A 17,743-nucleotide genomic window follows, 5' to 3' on the forward strand; every position below is an offset into this window, starting at 1 on the left:
TCCCTTCCTACACACAGCCCTCCCAGAAGAGGAGACACATAAGACAGGGAGCAAAAATCCATATTTTCAAAAAGGGACGCTGAAGACAGCTCCTTTCTTTGGAAGTCTGAGTGGGGCTCGGCTTGCAAAGGTCCCTAACCAAACCAGATGCAAACCCTTTCTGGCTTTGATGCAGACTCAGCTTTAGCGACTGAAATGTCAAAGTTCTGTTTACCCTCAAATGTTAAAGGATAACAGGTCCTGGTTTGGCTCATTTCAGTGTAGTGCTTGGTTTGAAAATGTAATTAGATTTGCACACAAGCGATCTTCCTGCTTTGAGACCTGAAACAGATGAACTTTTTTTTCTTCTTTTGCAGCAAAAATGCCAGATTTGTTCCTGCGGGTGAGTTTGGGGTAAGCTGCTGCCTACAGGCCTTCACACAAGGACCCTGATCCCACCAGCGCTTTAATGCAATTGCCTTCTGCAATCAGCAAAATTACCCCCAGGCTGCCAAGTTAAGAGTGTAAAGAGTTTGCAGAAGCGGGGCCATGGCGAGGGAAGGAAGGGAACTCCTGATGCCTCTCGGTTGATCTCCGCAGCCGCCGCAGGCGTGCCTTGCTGTATTTGTGCTGGTGAAGGGCGGGGGGGAGAAGGGAAAGCCAGTCACCTCGGGGGGCCAGGCCAGCACTCAGATGCTGAGCGGCTGAAAATCTCTGAATTTAGCATAACCTTATTGACATCAATTAAAGTGGCAAATTGGAAATATTTGGAGCCTGGCAAGTGGTAAAATGAGCCCTTTATCCCCCACCAGCGGCCTGGTGAGCTATTGTGCAGAGGATACATTCTCTGGAAGGACACAAGAGGGGTTGTATAGAACGGCGTCTCCCCTTCCTGCTCACCCCTACACCTTCCCCATCCCCTCCTCCTTCACCTTCCTGCCGGAGTGGGGGCTTAGGCTGAATGACTGGCTACGCGCTGGCCTTTGCTTTCTAAAGCTTCTCCTCCCCCCGGAAGGACTCAGGAGTCCTGCAAAGATGCTTTCCCTTGATGTAATGCCACCTCCCGACTCAGCCGGCCTGAGATCCTTCCCAGGCATTTGTCTGGGAGGGGAATTCAGGAGCAGGGGTGGCTGGACCCCTGTGGAGGGGGAGGCGGTGGGGAGGTACTGGGGAGGGGGTTTGTTATAAAGCCTGGAAAATCAATCTAACCCCAACCACTGGGTTTGTCTGCAGTGTGGTACAGACACAGGAACGAGCTTTGAACAAGCTAAGTAAAAGCAGTGCAGTGACAGCAGCATACAGCTCAGACAGGGCTCATTTACCCTCTCTTCCTTCAGGGTTTTCAGCCTGCACTGAGCTTAGAGTTTGCTACTGGTCCCCAAAAGTTAAAACTGGCTTAGCTGTCTCTACACCGTGGGGCAGACGGTGCTCCAGACAGAGCCTAAATTACCTCCAGCTCTCCAGACCCTCTGGGCACAGCTTCTTAATGACAGTGATTAAGCCTCGAGGTATCTAGATGAAGTTGTTTAGCCATAACACTCTGCAAAATGTGCCCGTGGAACTCCCTGCCCCATGACAGCCCAAAGACTGAAAGACAGGGGGATGAAGAAAGGAAATTGCATTTAAATATGCAAGACAGAGTGGATTAATATGAGAATAGGGCTGTCATGCTTTTCTGTGTGGATGTAACGTAAACCTCTCTGCTTCAAGGCTTATGCAGCGGGAAAATCATGGGAGTGCAGCCTGAAGGTAGGTTTTCTAGCTGCAAAGTTATTTGTAACCTTCCACTAAAGCCAGGTCACAAACTTTGATCTGGCTCAGCTACGAATCCCCCTGAATGCCCCTCGATCCTGCCGGCTGCAGGCAGACCTCATAGCTTCAGGATCACCTTAGCTGTAGGTGTTACACCCTGCACCTCTTTGCCCTGACAGATATCCAGGACACTCGCATATACAGCAGCCACGAGACATTATTGGATTTCATTTGCAAGCAGAATCAGATGTTTAAAACAATAAACATCCTTCTTGCATGCACAAAAACACAGATATACGAATTATGAGTTATTTTTGGAAAGCTCCAGCTCAGGCAGCATAAAGCTGGGCTGTTTCACCTCTCCCTTCCTGAGCTGTCCAGGTCTGGCAGTGCTGCCTGACTGCGGATGTGCTGCCCGCACCGCCAAGCCCTGCAGGTGCAGAAAAGAAACCGTGCGCTATAAAACGAAGGGCAACTGGAACCACTCACAGACCAGAGGGTTTTCTAGTGCTCTCCCTCTTGGCCATCTCCCCAAAAGAATCAGCTGCTTTACATTACTCAGAGAAAATAAAAGGCTCTTAAAGCAAGCAGAAGTCATATTAACACTTCCGCTAAGGCCTTTTTAAAAAGAAAGGGGGATGTAAAGCAACATTGGTAAATGAAACCCAGATTCACACTCTTCAAATTCAGAGGAGCTGAGACCGGAGAATACACTTGCACAAATCCTACTAAAGACAGTAATTGGCTTTAATCAGTTAGAATCAGGACTGATTTCTAATCCCAGCTCTGCTACTGACTCACAAAGGCTTGTGCAAGTCACTTAAGCTAGGACTCAACTCAACTAACCTTAGCCACGTGAAGTTAAGTTTCTAGTCTCTGCTAATCCTCTAGAATCCCTCTACAGAGAGACTGACACTTCTGAAGGACAATTCATCCCATCCTAAGACCCCTTTCTGAAAAAGACAGGCTGAATTTCCCTCTGGAAATCTGTGGTGAAACATAAGGATGCCAATATTTCATCACGACGATGCTGGGGTGGTAAACGGATATGTAACTGTGCGGAGGTTGGAGAGGGCAGATGCTGGAAGGTGGCTATGATGTGCACATCCCTGCTGGAGGCTCCCATGGAGGTAGGGTGGCTGAGGGCTGCAGACAAACCCTGATAGAGGCTGTGGGGCTCAACCGAGCCAGGAGCCCCAAAGATGTCCGTTCCCTCTTCAGCAATGCTGACCGTGGGAAGCGTCTGCCTTTTCCAGGCATGCTGAGAGCAATATGGGGCTAAGCTCCCTTGAGACTCTGTTTGCACAGGTTTATCAGAGAACAGCATCCGACCTTCCCCACCCCAGGACATGAAGGTGTTAGAAATAACAAGAGTGAACTGGAGACTTCTACTCCCTCTTTGCTACGCAGCCACCCAGCATGGATAACCCTACACAAGCCCTCCAGCCTCAGCAGGCCCGCATTATCTGACTTCTTGTTTCAGCTGGATAAACTCATTTTCCAGGCAACTTTTGAACTTAGGAAAGTCTGGCGGATCTGGAGAAATCCCCTCCTCAAGAATGGAAAGTCCTTTTACCTTTTCTTTTTGACCTTGCTTTCTTATAATTTATTACTTCTTGGTGCATTATCATCACTAACTAAAAATCAATACCCACTTCACATCTGTAAGGTTTTATCTGGAGGGAAATCTGCTACCTGTCCATCACAGTGATTGACAGCCTTCCCTTTCCCCTCCCTCTCATCAGTTGTCTCTCTCCCTTTCCCCATCTTCTTTCCCTTTGCTGCTGTCCCAAATCAGTCACAGGCATGGCGTGGGCTTGCACTTCGGGGTAAGTCAATAACAGCCTTGGTGCTAGGATCCTTTGGCCTTGTTTCTACCCTCTCCAGAGGTCATTTGTCATGGGGGAGAGGGGGTAGGGGTCTTGATGTGTTGGGGAGACCAAGGTTAATGCACAAAGACCCTCCTGGATGAAAGAGCCAGCCCCCCCCGCCTCGCCTCCTGCTGCTGCCGCCTCCCTCCCCACCCTCATCTCTGCAGCTCCCCCCTGCTTCCCCCCCCCCCCGGGACGTTTCATCACTCTCTCCCATACTTTAAAAGAAGGGGAGTTAAAAAAATGTAATTAATTCCCTCCATTTCTGAGCTGGCCCTCAGGGCCTCTGGCCATGGAAACTGTAGCAGGGGAAATGTGCACCCTTTATGATAAACGAATGCGGCTTTGGAAAGGGAAGTGCAATTAGGGCCTTCAATCTGTGCAATCAGGCCTTCAGATTTTAGGTTTGGGGGTTGGGGGGGACAGTTGGGTGTGTTGGGGGGGCAGGAGGGGCTCGAGGGGCAGACAAGTGATAGGGAGAGATACTGCTTCGATAGAGAAGGGTGTCAGCGCATCAAGGAGGGGAGAGGGAGGGTAGCAGATAAGTTCCATGACAAAACCTTGCCCCAGCAGACCTGGCTGCTGCACCTTGCTGGTCTCTGCAGTCAAGAGCTCTACAGGAAATACCAGGGCAGCCCAGGCCATGCCGGACACGCTATACATCCTGAGCCCCTACACCTCCTGCCCTGCATTATCAGTTTGCTTTAGGCTTGCTAAGATAGCCAGCCGATACAGACATCAGGCCCTGGACCCAGCAGGCTTTATATCTACACTCAGTGATGCTACGCTGCCCCATGACCAGGAAGGCACAGAGGTGTTGTAAGGAGATCAAACCCAAGCAAACAAAACGATGGGGAGGCAGGAGCCTGCGGACAGCATTTTCCAGAGTGACCCCTGATTCTGTGGTGTCTCCATTTCTGGACACTCAATTTGACACAGCGCGAAGCGTCCAAAATCAGAGGCTGCCTTAGAAAAATGCTGCATTTAGAAACTGCTGAGCCTGGCTAAGTTCTGAATAAAGGGAAGACATAATGATCTGCAACTAGCTGAAGGGTGTTAACTCCAGAGAAGCTGCCGGGTGGTCCCAAAGGAATGCAAACTGGATACCAGGCAGAAACCAAATAGAAAACCAGAGGAAGGGTCTCCTGGCAGTGGGTAGTATTTCTGAGGCTGTGTTACTGCTTTCCTAGGAATGGGTAGAAATCCTTTCTCTTTGGGAAAGGCTGGAGATGTGATCAGTTGGAATATTTTATACTACATCAGGCAAAACGCACTAGGAAATTCTCTGTTGTGAAGAGTGTTTGTAGGCTGAAATCTCTCTTTGTTTCAGCTTCTGTGGTGTTAACATTAACACCACTTCCTAGGGAATGGAAAGTCTGACAGGGGCCTGATGGCCGTGCTGGGAAACATGCTGGATCTTATGGTTTTACTAAAGACACGGACCAAGCTAATGATTGTCTCTGAGTTCCTCCATGAGGGCTTGGTCTCTCTGCCATTTGTGGTTGATTCAGCTTCTGCTCTGGGTAGGTCACGCTCTGTCCTCCAAGACTGTTCTTAGCTACTTGGTGGGGACCCAGCTTAATCTTTTCCATCTTTATTTTGCAGCCTGTTCAGCTAATCTTTTTCTTCTCTCTTGCAGAAGGCAACCCTTCCTCATATTAATGCTTTTTGATCTCTGTGGATTCATTTTCACTTGGTGGCAAGAGGAAGAGTTGATTATTCTATACATACATTAAATGGAAACAAAATGACGAGGTGACTGTAGGACTACTGAAAGCCAAAGAAAGAGTTGGGAGGAGATAAATACAGTTTCCCCAAAGATCTTCACTTGAAAGGAGGATAAATATATGCAAATATGCCCCTAGGTAGGACTAAAATGACTTATGTAGCAATCACTAACACTGCACTCAAAACCAAGCAATTAATTTTGAATATTTTCTAAATCACTAGACCCAGCTGAGTGGTATCCCAATATGCCAAACTAATCCAGTAAGTTCACCCACTACATTTGATTTTGCAGTCAGGCCAAGGATCCAGACAGTGCTTCACACTTCTTGCACCTAGAAAATGTCTGATCCAGGTAACTGCAGTCCCTTCCATCTAATGTCACTTCCAACTAAATTTTGGAGCCCAGGGAGCAAACTTCACATTAGCTTTCCTTAAGGGTAACTTCACTGACACTGACTTCAAGCACAGTCCTGATTAACACCCGCATAAATGAGCAGGTGACTTAACTCTCTACTTCTATTTTGTTGTGGGTTAAAGTTTAAGAACCCGGATGCTCCACTGCCTCATCTAGCCCAGTATTTATAATCCATCAATCAGCATGTTACTAGTGCTAAAGAGAACAGTGTTATGAATATGAGCTAAAACAATCTCACAAGTCCTTCCTGCTATGGAAGGACTCCAGGGCTGACATGGCCGCTGCTCTATAGCAGTAATGTCTCATTTTCCTAACCTTCCCCACTCCATTGGAAAATATGTGGAGGCCAGTGAAATGCCTTTCCCAAGGCCACACAAAGCGTGTCAGAAGCAAAGCCAGGAACAGAACGCAATGTGCCTGAATCCTTTCTGGTGTGTATGGGACAGATCATACCAAATCCCCTCAAAGTGGTCAGAAACAGTTACTGTGGGCCTGTGCTTGAACAGTGGTACAGTTTGGCAGTGAACAATAAACCCAGAAATATCATCAATGCCTTTCAGTGACTTAAAACATCTGAAGGATGTTTCAGCGCCAGAGGGGAGCGGTCTAGGACACAGTGGGTGAAATGGACATGAGCATTTGTGTCCTAAAATGACCCTGTTCGCTTAATGGATGAAAAACTGCCACACACTCATGATGGAGAGGGCTTGGGGAGATGCTGGGGATGAGATGGATCTGGGGATGCAATGGTGAGCTGCAGCAAAGCAGACCAATGCAGGCTGTACAGGGGGAGGATTAGAAAAAAAGGCGATGGGAAGTTATTACCTGATTGTTCAAGGCTATGGTGAGGTTCCACCTGGAGCACTGCATCTTGTTTTGGGCACCCTGCTTCTGTAGAGATGTACAAATTATGGAGAAGGTCTAAAGAAAAGTTTCTAAGCTATACAAAAGAATGGGAAGGTCTTAGCTATAAGGGTAAGAGAAATTGCTTAAGTCTGGATGGTCTGGGAAAGAGGAATGGGCTCTTCTTGCAGTGGAAATACCATAAGGAAATCAGAAGCACCACAGGGTTATGCATCCAATAAGGACTATGAGAAATCCTGTGGCAGAAGTGTAATTTGGAGGGGAAGGGCGGAGGCAACACTGTGAATGGGAATTACATTAAAAACTGCTTGATCTAGAAACATGAGCCACTATCCCTGGCATTAGGGCACCAAACTCTACTATCACTTAGATAAAAGCAGATGGCAAAGTTTTTAGTAGTCTGGATAACCAGAGAGGAAACAAAAAGACATGCCGTGCTAGTGCGGGCTGTTTGAGATAAAGGGGGGTCACAGTTCTATGGGCATCAATTTCACTAACAAGCAAAATCAAGAGACATGGGCTCACCGCTTCCAGAAACGGGAGAGACTCAAGCCAAACGGCTAACTAGCGCCTTGCCATCTTGAAACTGTCAAAGGGGTCTGATTTTCATGCACTGCTGAGTATCTCCCCTCTGAAAATGGGCAGTTTGTGCTTTACTAACCATCAATATCATTATTCATCTTGTGTTACCTAAGCATGAAGTGTTTTTCCTGATTAAATTGGAATTGCTAAGACATTTCATATGGAATAACCGAAAGAAGGCCAATGCTTCCCAAATGTGCTGGTCGGCAAACCAAGCCACCCCATCCTCCTTATTTCTAGGCAGTAGACTGCATTAACAGAAGTCACCACAAGCAAACTCTACCCTGATGCTGTTTTCCCCATGAATATGTTTCTCTGTGAAGGCCAAATGAATACACTGGAAAGGAAAGCCTCCATGGGAAAAATCTCTTTGTTGAGATACGAAGCATCTGTGGGCAACTTTACACAGGGTATTAATTGCAGGAATATGAATCTTGCTTGTGGCATTTTGGAACTCACAAAGTCACCTGGGATGAGAAAGCAGAAAGGCACGACCACGGAAAACTGGAATTCCTAAAGATTTCCAAACCAGCAGAAGGACACACATTAGGTTTGGCTTTGGAAATGGGCCAGGCTTGTGTCTTTTCTTCTGCACTTATTTGTCCATTCTTGGGTAAGCTCAGATATGCTGATGGTGGGTGGGGAACGAAAAGCTTTTGGGGCTTGGTGAGAGATTCAAAATACCAATAAACAAACAAACACACACCAAGGTTTCCTGCTAAATCAGCCCTAAATCTATTGCTGTGCATCCGCCTGATGTGAATAATGTCAGGGTGGGAGGGAAGAACACGCAGCACATCTAAGTCCCAGCAAATTAAAACTGTTTTATAAACTTCTGTTATTCCTCTCTTCAGCAGCCCCATACTGGCAGAGACTAACAAAGACAAACCAAAATTCACAGAAAGGTCTCCTCTTCCCCCTCCTCCCTTTCCATTTCTCTCCCTCCTTTTTTTTTTTTTTTTCCCATTTCTCAGCTAAGCTGATCTGTGCTCGCTCACTATCACAACCCCCCGCGGACACTGGTAATGGAGTGCGGGTGCTGACTTACTGCTTCGAAACAAGATTTCCTGAGATCCTTTGAGTCCGCTCCATGCCCCCCCTCGCCTGCTTTTCTCTCTGTGTCTCTCTCTTTTTGGAGAGTGGAGGGGAGCCTCTATAAATGTGAAAGGAGCTGCACTACAAAGAATCCCCCGAGTGGCATATCCCAGCCCCAGGCGAAGCTGCTTGGTGCACTGATAGTCCTGCGTATCTGCTCTAGGACTCCTCTTTCTCTTCCCCTCCCTCTTTCTCTGATCAATCAAGGGCTGTAATCAGTTAAGGTCCAGCTTAACTGCAGTGTAAGATACACCAGTTAAGCAAAGCCAATGCCTCCAGGGTTCCCATCGTAAATACGGAGAGGTCATGGGGAGATGAAATAAGCCTGATAAGTTCAGCAAGTGCAGGGCTAGCTAGGCTCACACCAAACACTTAATAACTCGAGCTGGCAAAAGAATGGAAGAAAGGGAAAATCAGAAGCGCTTCCTATTGCCAGCTCCTCTGCTGCTTCTTTGCTTGCTCTTAGTTCCCTGCTTTCCCGAGGGAGCTTGGTGCATTTTTTAAGGTGAGGATTTCTCTTTTCAGCTCACCCTAATGAATGAACAACCCAGACCCTGGTCCTGTGTGCAAGTGCCTCAGCTCAGTTTGGATCTTCTGAGGCTATCACAGGGATGAATTTTTAAAGTCAGGACCTCTTTTTCCCTCACCCGTAGGAAAATCACAGCTCCTGAATCCAAGGAAATGCCTTTTGCAGCCCTACATAGTGCCATGTGCTCTTCTTTTGGACTTCCCTCTGCTGCTAGGGAGCACTGTGGTATTTTCAAAGACAGGGAGCTGCCTGCTTTTGCCAAACATGAACCCCCAAACCCTCATAGGATCTGAACTCCGGGATAATGGAGCTGCAGCCACCAAGGTGTGGAGTCCACTGGTGTGGAGGCATTAGTGCAAATAAAACCAGGAGAAAAGAGAAGAGAAGAAAGTGGGGATCCTTGCTGCTTTAGCAGAGGATTACCCTTACAGCTAAGATGTTCTAGCTCAACCACCTCTTCCCCTGTTTTGCTCCATAGTAAGGCTTTTACTTTCTCTCCAGAAATGTCTGTTCTCGGAGAAGGTCCAGGGAAAAACAACCCCTTTGTATTCATTATTTGTAATCACCTTTACACTAAGTTCATGCTGTGCTGAATCCAGACAGCTTATAGTTTCATAATGCACTTCTTGAAGAGGGGGCTGGGGACACTTGGACCGTCGAGGGGACTTTCCTGTGCAGGACAAGCTACTGTCTGCTTCCATTTCTGAAACCCCAGAGCTCATTTCTGCCCCTCAGATGTGAGAAATCTGGCAGGACTCGGTGACATCAAATCTGCCCCCAAATTCTGTCTGGTCTTAATCCCAAACTCATAACTCTAGCTGAACACAACATGAGGTTTGGATCCAAATACCACTGCGTCGGCTCCTGTCTAATTGGACATTGGCCCACTAGGCATTACAGATAGGGGAAAAAAACCATGTAGGATTTATTAAAAACGATGCAGACACACAAAGAGCAGAACAAAATCTTTAACCAGAAGTGATAAGAAAGCCCTAAAGGATTTGAGTTTAGATAAGTATCCCTCTTTGAGTCCTCCAGCTCTTTAAAAGCTATTTGGACTGGAGTTTTCCTGTGGTGTTATAGGTGCTTACTTAAGCAGGGGATGAGATTAATTCTTCCCTGGGTACTTCGGCACTCCTGCACCTAGGGTCTGCTGAGGAGCAGCACAAACCTTGATAAGTTTGCAGTGATTATTTGAGTAGCCATCACAAACAGGTGAAGTCTTTGGACAATGAAGTGTAAAAGTAGAAGCTCCTGGGCTAACACATCATTAACTGCGCTTCCTTCTTATTTGTCTAGCACACGTTGATTTTGGCTACCTCTGAAGGTACTCCAAAATGAAATATTTTTTAGAATTATAATATGAAGCCACCAACAAGCAATCTCGAGCATCAGAGTAGTGAAATGCCTATTTCTAAAACCTTGCCTTTCTTATGAATATAATTTACTGCCTTGAACTAAGTGATTTTTAAGAAGAAAAAGATACACTGATGAAAGGTAGCTGTCTGCTGGCAAAGCTATGTCTGTGCCAAAGGGAAGGCTCTTACCTCATTAAAATTAAACCTCTTCCAAACGAAAACAGCAATACATTTACTAAGTGGGTATGTAAACCAGCACATACCTTGCTCTCCTGTACAAATGCAAGCAAAGAACTTCATACATTAACCCCACAACTCTTGGCTGAGCTACAAGCTCTCTTTTATGAAAATATCTTGATCAAAATCCTCCAAAAAATGGCAAATCCTCTAACTTTCTGAGTAGAGTTGTCCCCTTGCCTGTCCTCCTCACTGCAAGGCCAAGGGCAAGAGTGAAGGTATCACACCCTTGTATTACTCGAGCAGAGTTTTTAAGGCATCTCCTGCACGCAGAAGTTTAAAAGCATACAAGCCACTGCTGATCCAGAGATAAATGGTGGAAAAGGGATTAGAGATACTTAGCGGAGGAGAGGGAAGACTCAGGAAGGGCTGATTATTTTAAAGATATGACTATTTAAAGATAATGATTGCATAAATTTAATTAATGCATTTTCATGCTGCAAATGGCCGTTTTGTAATTAATGTATCTGGCCTCGCTAAGCATGGGAGATCACATCTCCCAGCCCCCCCTCCCTTCTCAATTCCCCCCTCCGCCTCTCGTTTAATGAAAGACAGAAAGCAGATGACAGAAACAATTTGTCAGCCAGTACGGGTGTCAGATGCCTAATTGGTTGCGCTGAGTTAGTGGAAAGTAAAGGGGGAGAGGGTCGAGGCTGGGGGGGCTCTTTCCTCTTTATCTGAGGCTTCGGGGTGGGTGTCTGTGTTGGTGAGGGGGAGCGAGGAGGCGAAAGTGTTTCTTGTTAATTGATGGAGATTAGGACACAGATTGGCTGTGGCAGGGACTGGGCAGTGACAAGAAGGGGACAGGAGAGGCTGGTTAACACCCGTGCAAACAAGCTGCCATATCTCACAATACGTTAAGTCCCGGCAGCGTTGACAACATCAATGGTTATCTCCCGCGCTCCTCGCTCCCACTGCACCCCGGTAGCCCTGATCATGACTACTGGGGGAAGAGCTTAGCGCACAGATCAGCAGCCCTGGGCACTGCTCTCCTCCATTTGGTTTGCACCCTCCGGCTTAGAGAGGAATCAGCACCTTGGCAGAAAGTTCGGGACCCTGGGGAAGGGTGCTGAGCATGGGAGGATGGAGGGCTGAGGCCATGGGCAAAGCAGAAAGCCCAAGAACAAGACCACTGCCTGGGTCTCACTTGTCCTAAGCCTTGCCCTGGGTTCAGACCAGTGTGTCAGTGTTAGCACCCAAGAGATCCTCAGAAAATCTGCATGTCCTGTCTCCTCCTGTCCCTGCCCCATTATGAGACTGCCTTAAAAACTGCAAGATTAAGCAAAACTGGAGTTAATGTATGTACCAGCTGGTGCCTGAGCTCTGTGGGTGCATTTGGGTCACCGGTAATAAAGCCCCCATCTGATTAATTCTTCCCTGGTCATTATGTGGAGAGGAAAACCTCCTGTCCACACAAAAAGGCCCAGGAGTCTGGAGCTTTCTGTATCAGGAAGCCAATCCCCTGAAATCCAGCAAGAGCTGAGCATCCTGACCCTTCAGACACCCCCCAAGAAAGCAGCAGGACAGAGCACATGCTATCCAAAGTGACACCTACATAAAAAGCAGAAATGCGTCTTATTTCTGCAACATTCTTCTTTCTTCGAAGATTTCTGTGACCTGCTTTAATGTATTTATCATCAGCACTAGGCAGAGCAGGGCTGCCACCTCTCACCTTACTAGTGGAAAAATGAGCCCAATAAAGGCTAAAACTTGAGACGGTGCAGAAGTTTATGGGGGAGCAGGAATTTGAACATCCCAAAGCCAAGGTTGATGTCCACACTCCAGACGGCCTTATAATAAGTTAAGCACGGAAATGAGGGGAACTTCAAAACACTAGTGCTATATGATGCTGTTTAGTATATCTATAGGCCTTTCCCTGAAGATAGAAGAAAGTTTTACAAAGGTGGGAACAGTTTTGTCAGCTCTGTTTCACGGCCACACACAAAAATGGTGATGGGTAGAGAGGGGTGGGGAGAAAGAGTTAAGAATAGAAAATGTCGAGTTTCCATGCTGGGCTCTGATCACATTTAAACACACAGCCTGCAGTAATGAAAATACTACTAAGCTTCTGTGTTATACTACAGGTCCCTCTATAAAAGGTTTACGAAGGGTCAACAGGTGATTAATAAATGTTATGAAAAAGATAAACAACTTTTTCTTTTAGATGAAAGCAAGCCTTTCAAATAGCATAAATGAAAATGGAAAGGAAATGGGTGAGGGATGCAAGTGCAAATACAAACTTTTGATTGAAAGATCAAAATAAAGTAAAACACTTGAGGGATGCAAGTGCAAATACAAACTTTTGATTGAAAGATCAAAATAAAGTAAAACACTGCAATTTGTAACAAAAAGATATCAAAAATAAAATATCCAGTTGCAATATTTTTGTCCCTTTGTTTATAAAGAGAGAAAAAGAAACTCTCCAGAGAGTGTTGAATTAAATGAAACCATTTTGCTCTTTCCAAAATGTCCTGGCAACCTGTCCCCTCATCCATAGTGATCTCAGTTATCCTTTCTGCTGCAGGGTGAGCATGTTACAGATACACGGCAGGGCTTGGTGGTTTATAATGAAGCCATTCCTATTGCTATTTATTTGTGTTGCAATGACACAGAAGTGCTGTAGTCAAGGAGCATGTCCCACTGCAGAAGACCCTGCACAAAAACCAGAAACAAAATCCAAAAGCCCCCAAATGTCAGATATTTCAGATCTGGGGACTGGCCATCTCCCCTTGGGCCTGGCTCTCTTTCTACTCCCATCCCAAGAAAGGAAACCCAGAAGAAAAATAAAGATGAAGAAGGCACCAGATTCCTGAATCTCTTCCCCTGCAAAGTGAAGAGAGTAGAAGCTGAGACTGGTCCAACTCTAAGAATGAAAAAAAGGGTCTAAGGTGCTGCAGATAAAATGGAGGAATGGGAATTATTAATTAATCTGTTCCAAAAATTCACCACGCATAGGCACTTAAGAAGTACTCAGCATTTACTCCTTCCATGAACACAACCCACACACACCCTGGCATAGTCCTTCAGACTCTGGTACACACCTAGCTTTTTCCTTCTGGTTTATAAAACACGAGTGTGAATCATTGAGCGGTGGAGCTCTGCTGGGGAGGAATATGGTCTATTGTGTATTAAACAAATGCTAAATGATTACAAGCACCATATTGGCTGAGAAAAAAAGCAGGCTGCGGTGAGTTGTGCCTGTCACATCACTGCTCCTGCTTGGCAAGTAAGTTCTAATGCACAATTGGTATTTATTAGATGACATACAACAACTGTCTCATTAAATCAGGGCTTGAGCGTAGGCCGGAAGTCTTAATTTAAAGTGTCACCAGCTATTGAAATCAGATGGTTTAGGCAGGAGTGGAGTGAAAGCAAGGGGAAAAAAAATGGAGCTTAAAGAAGTGGAAACAGTCACTGGTCCTAACCCACCTTTTGAAATGGGTTGTGATTTTTATGCTGGTCTGGGCACTGGGTCGAAAAATATTTGTTCTGCATTTGCTTTCTCTACATGCACTTTCAAACTCTCCCCCTAATAAACGGTTGGGCACCTTTCTGTGTTTTAAATGCAGTGTCGAAAGCAAAGGTTAATGCTGGAGATTGCATTCCAATTGAAAACGCGGCAACCGGTAAATTTGGTTTGTTTAGAGTGGAAATGCTTGAACTGCTGTAGATGGGTGGCGGGTGTGAGAGCGTGGGGAGAGGGAGGTGGGAGATGCTCCCTGCGCCCCAGCTCCTCTCCGGACAAAATTAAATTTCAAAGTTTAATGGGTTGCGAAGGGCGCTGGATTAAAAAGCCTGGTCCCTGCACTGCCAAAACCGAAGCAGTGTGATGAAGAGAGAGAGAGAGAGAGAAAAAAAATCCCACCAAACCCAAAACGTCAGGGAACAGAGCAAGTGAAAAATGTCAGGGCAAATTGCTCTTGACAGTGTTAATATCTGCACCTCATAGCAATAATTACATGTAAATAAATAGTGAAATAGCTCTCAGCTGGAGTCTGTACTCTGAGTGCAGATGCCACTAACAGCCAGCTGGGGACCTTTCGCTCTTCGACTGCCGTTTTCCCCCCTTTCTTCCCTCCCTCCCCCCCGTTTCATCTATGCCAGAGCTGAGAGCGCAATTGCTAGCAACTGCAGATCTGTTCACAGCCCTTCCCCCTTTCTCATGGTACCGCGTTTGCTCCCTCTTCATATCACCCTCTCAGCCAGGGGCTGCTGTCGGCTGTCAGGGAAAAGTACATTGCTTTTAGCCCCTTGCCAGGGGAAAACAAGCTTTACCAGATTCACGTCTGGCCGTTGCATGAGTAAAGCTGAGGGGATGGGAATGGCGTGGCTGACTATCCTTCCATCTCTGTAGGCTCCTAAAAATGTCAGGAGGGATGGAGCTATCTGTTTCAAGCACTAGGATTATGTTCTTCTTATCACCAAGGTTGTCTATATTTCAAAAGGACACTGGAGAACATATGGTTTGGCATCAGGATGCAAAAAGATGCTTCGTTTCCACAGGAGACGCATCTCCCACTGCTATCAGTAGCATCCACAGAGATTTATAAGCCTGAGCAGGTGCCTCTAACCCTTGCCCAAGCACAAAATGCACTTCCACAAACCCACATCGTTCCTTCCAAGGCCCTCACTGCAAAACTGCCATGGCCCAAGCAAGGGGTGGGGGGAAAGCCACTGCACCATCAGCATGACTGGTGAAGGTGGGCTGGAATCAGTCAGCACCTTTCCTGGTTTCCCAGGCTGTGGGGATTTGATGGCAGCCTAAGAAATCACAAATGACACGGAGAGGGTGAATATTAATTGTCTATTCACCATCACTTCCAGAATGAGCCTTCGAATGACGGTAGTAGGGGTGAAATATGAAGCAAATGAAGTGGAGCTTCACTCGATGGAGAGTCAACCTGTGGGACTCCTTGCCACAAGAAGCAACGGATGCTAAGCTGTGTGGGTGGAAAAGGAGACTGGGTAGGTGCTTGGAAGAAATGTCCACTGAGGATTAACAGACAAACCACCTTTTTTTTAAGGAAATCCCCCGAGCTGAAAATAGTGAGAGGCCCGGAGAGCACCCTGTTCTTGATCCTCATGAGGAGTCTGCTAATGGTCGCTATTGGGGAGGACCCACTGGCCTAGGCAGAGCTTGGCCCCAACCACTATGATTGTCACCAAGCTCTCGGCAGCTCCAAGGGAAAAATTCCCATCGTCTCCCAGGCACTTGGCTAATATGGCCAAAGGGCTGTGGGTATCTGAGTGGGGAGGGCAGAAAGGAGGACTCCAAAGGACTGAAAATAAACATACAACTGCATAGAAATATAGAAATACTAAATATGGAAGCACTTTTACAGAGAAGGCCTTTTGAGCTAGCAAAGGGCCTTGACAAAGTCTCAAGTTCCTGCCTTACATTTAAGCAGGATAAAAACTCTGTGCCTCCGTTCTTGGCCTTGGAGATAACAACCTTCCCTGTGGTACCGTGAGGAGAAACACATCCCAGGATGATGAGATGCTCAGATATTACGATGAAAGTCTTAGATAAAGTTAAGCTCATTATTTTAGCCCTATTCGCTTCCACTCGGTCAATTTATCTCTGTGCCCTCAGTTTTGCTCCCAGCCCTACAAGTCTGGGTCTAATTGTGAACCATAGGCCTCTGCTAACCATCTAGCAGACCTGTGATGCTTACTCCTGAATGAAGCTGGCGTGTGCCTGGCTCCGCTGCCAAAAGATGCCGTGCTCTCACGCCGACACAGCTCATTAGCCACTCCCTAATCAGCATCACTCCGGGGCCAAACTACTAGACCAAAGCAAATAAAAAAAGAATAACCTGCCACTGATAGGAGTGAGACGTTCCTACTGAACCACAGCCTTGTGTAAGGGAGAAAAGCTTTGAGGCCTTTCCTTTCGGCTAATGAAATTCACAACAACACCCCACACTGCACTGAGCAACAAACACAGCTCCATTATTTGGAAAACAAATATGTTCTTTAGAGCTTCCTGGTTGTCAAACACCTTTTTGTTTAGCTCAACAACTAATCCACTTATCAGAGGATAAAGCTGCCAGTGAATCACCAGTATGATAAAAGCATGCACAAAATTAGCAAAAATTTGCCTATGGCTCCTGCACATTCAACAAACACCAGCTAAGAGAAAAATGATTTTTTTTTTTTTTTTAATAACTGAGATCCCCAGGAGAGATTCTGTCAGATAGCGGCTTTTATTTTGCTTGCAGTTTTTTTTCCTCTTTCTCTCTCTTCCCATATAACCCAAACACTGAGGCTGGGAGATGCTGGGAGCAGATATGACATCCACGGAAATTGGCAGTATTTGAATAAGCAAGAGATGCAGCCAGGCAAAATTTTAATAAGTTGGGGTTTTTTTAAATTAAAAAAATAGTGCTCAGGCATTGGCTGCTTCCCTAGGACCTCAGCACTGCTGCATGCTTTGCTGCTCATGAGGTTGTAACACCTATAGGATGCTGCTCTTCATTGTGTTTTGTAGCCCTTTGTGATTTTAGCCTCTCTGCATTCCTGCATGGTGGATCCATGCTAACTCTCCCTGTTAACATGGATGGAGAAACCACTGCAGACAAGAGTAAGTAGTTTGCCAGGGTTGGGCAACCAAGTTAGCAGCAGGGGACATGAGTCTCGTGACTTCCAATTCTCTGCTGCCACAAACATTAAACCACCTTCCCTCTCTTGAGCTCTTCCACTGAAACCTTTGGCAGGACCTCGCAGAGCATTAACTAGGTAAATGGGATTTACCTACTCTCTGAAATTCACTCAGGTATGTAAACCTTGGGAATTTCTCCAGTGTGGATGTGTGCAGAGATGTTCTGGTGAGATTTCTAGCATTTCTGGACACCACTATAAACCAGAGCATGTGAAAGAGGGAATGAGAAAGAAGGAAAGAGAACTCCTTAGACTTGGACTCCAGCAAAAGACTTGTTCCAATAAAGACAAAATAAGTCTCTCCATAGTCTGTGGTGTCAACAGAGAGTGATTCAGTGTTTCGGAGGTCTGATTAATTTTCTGAAGATCCCCGCCTCTCTACACTCATCATATAGAGCTTGTAAGATGACTGAGCCCCTAATGGAAGCGCGTTAGTTAAGAGGAATGAATTTGGGTGATATTCTCTCTTTGTTACCTTTAAATGACAACAGTCTGAAAGGGAGAATCACCACAGCCTGACTATGCTACCTTCAAGATTATCAAAATCATGCTGCCATAGCTGTTACTGGTCAGGAACCAACACAAGCTGACTGACGCTCTCAGCAGCAGCCAGACCTTGCACCACGCAGAGCTCACAAACCTCGTCAGAGCCCACCTCCAAAGGCTCAAGTCA

General features: G+C 46.2%; 1 protein-coding gene across 3 annotated transcripts in view; it reads right to left on the bottom strand.

Moving 5' to 3' along the window:
• PAX7 (paired box 7) overlaps positions 1–17,743 on the bottom strand; it is a 101,836-nt gene that overhangs the window by 4,990 nt on the left and 79,103 nt on the right. The window contains exon 8 of one of the 3 annotated variants that reach the window (XM_052792397.1): positions 6,571–6,636. The exons of the other annotated variants lie outside the window; for them this stretch is intronic. Within the exon in view, the coding sequence (XP_052648357.1) occupies positions 6,571–6,636 (66 nt within the window). The remainder of the gene's footprint in view (positions 1–6,570; positions 6,637–17,743) is intronic. 3 annotated transcript variants of the gene reach the window in all.

Source organism: Harpia harpyja, chromosome 7, assembly GCF_026419915.1.
Source record: "Harpia harpyja isolate bHarHar1 chromosome 7, bHarHar1 primary haplotype, whole genome shotgun sequence".
NCBI lineage: Eukaryota > Metazoa > Chordata > Aves > Accipitriformes > Accipitridae > Harpia > Harpia harpyja.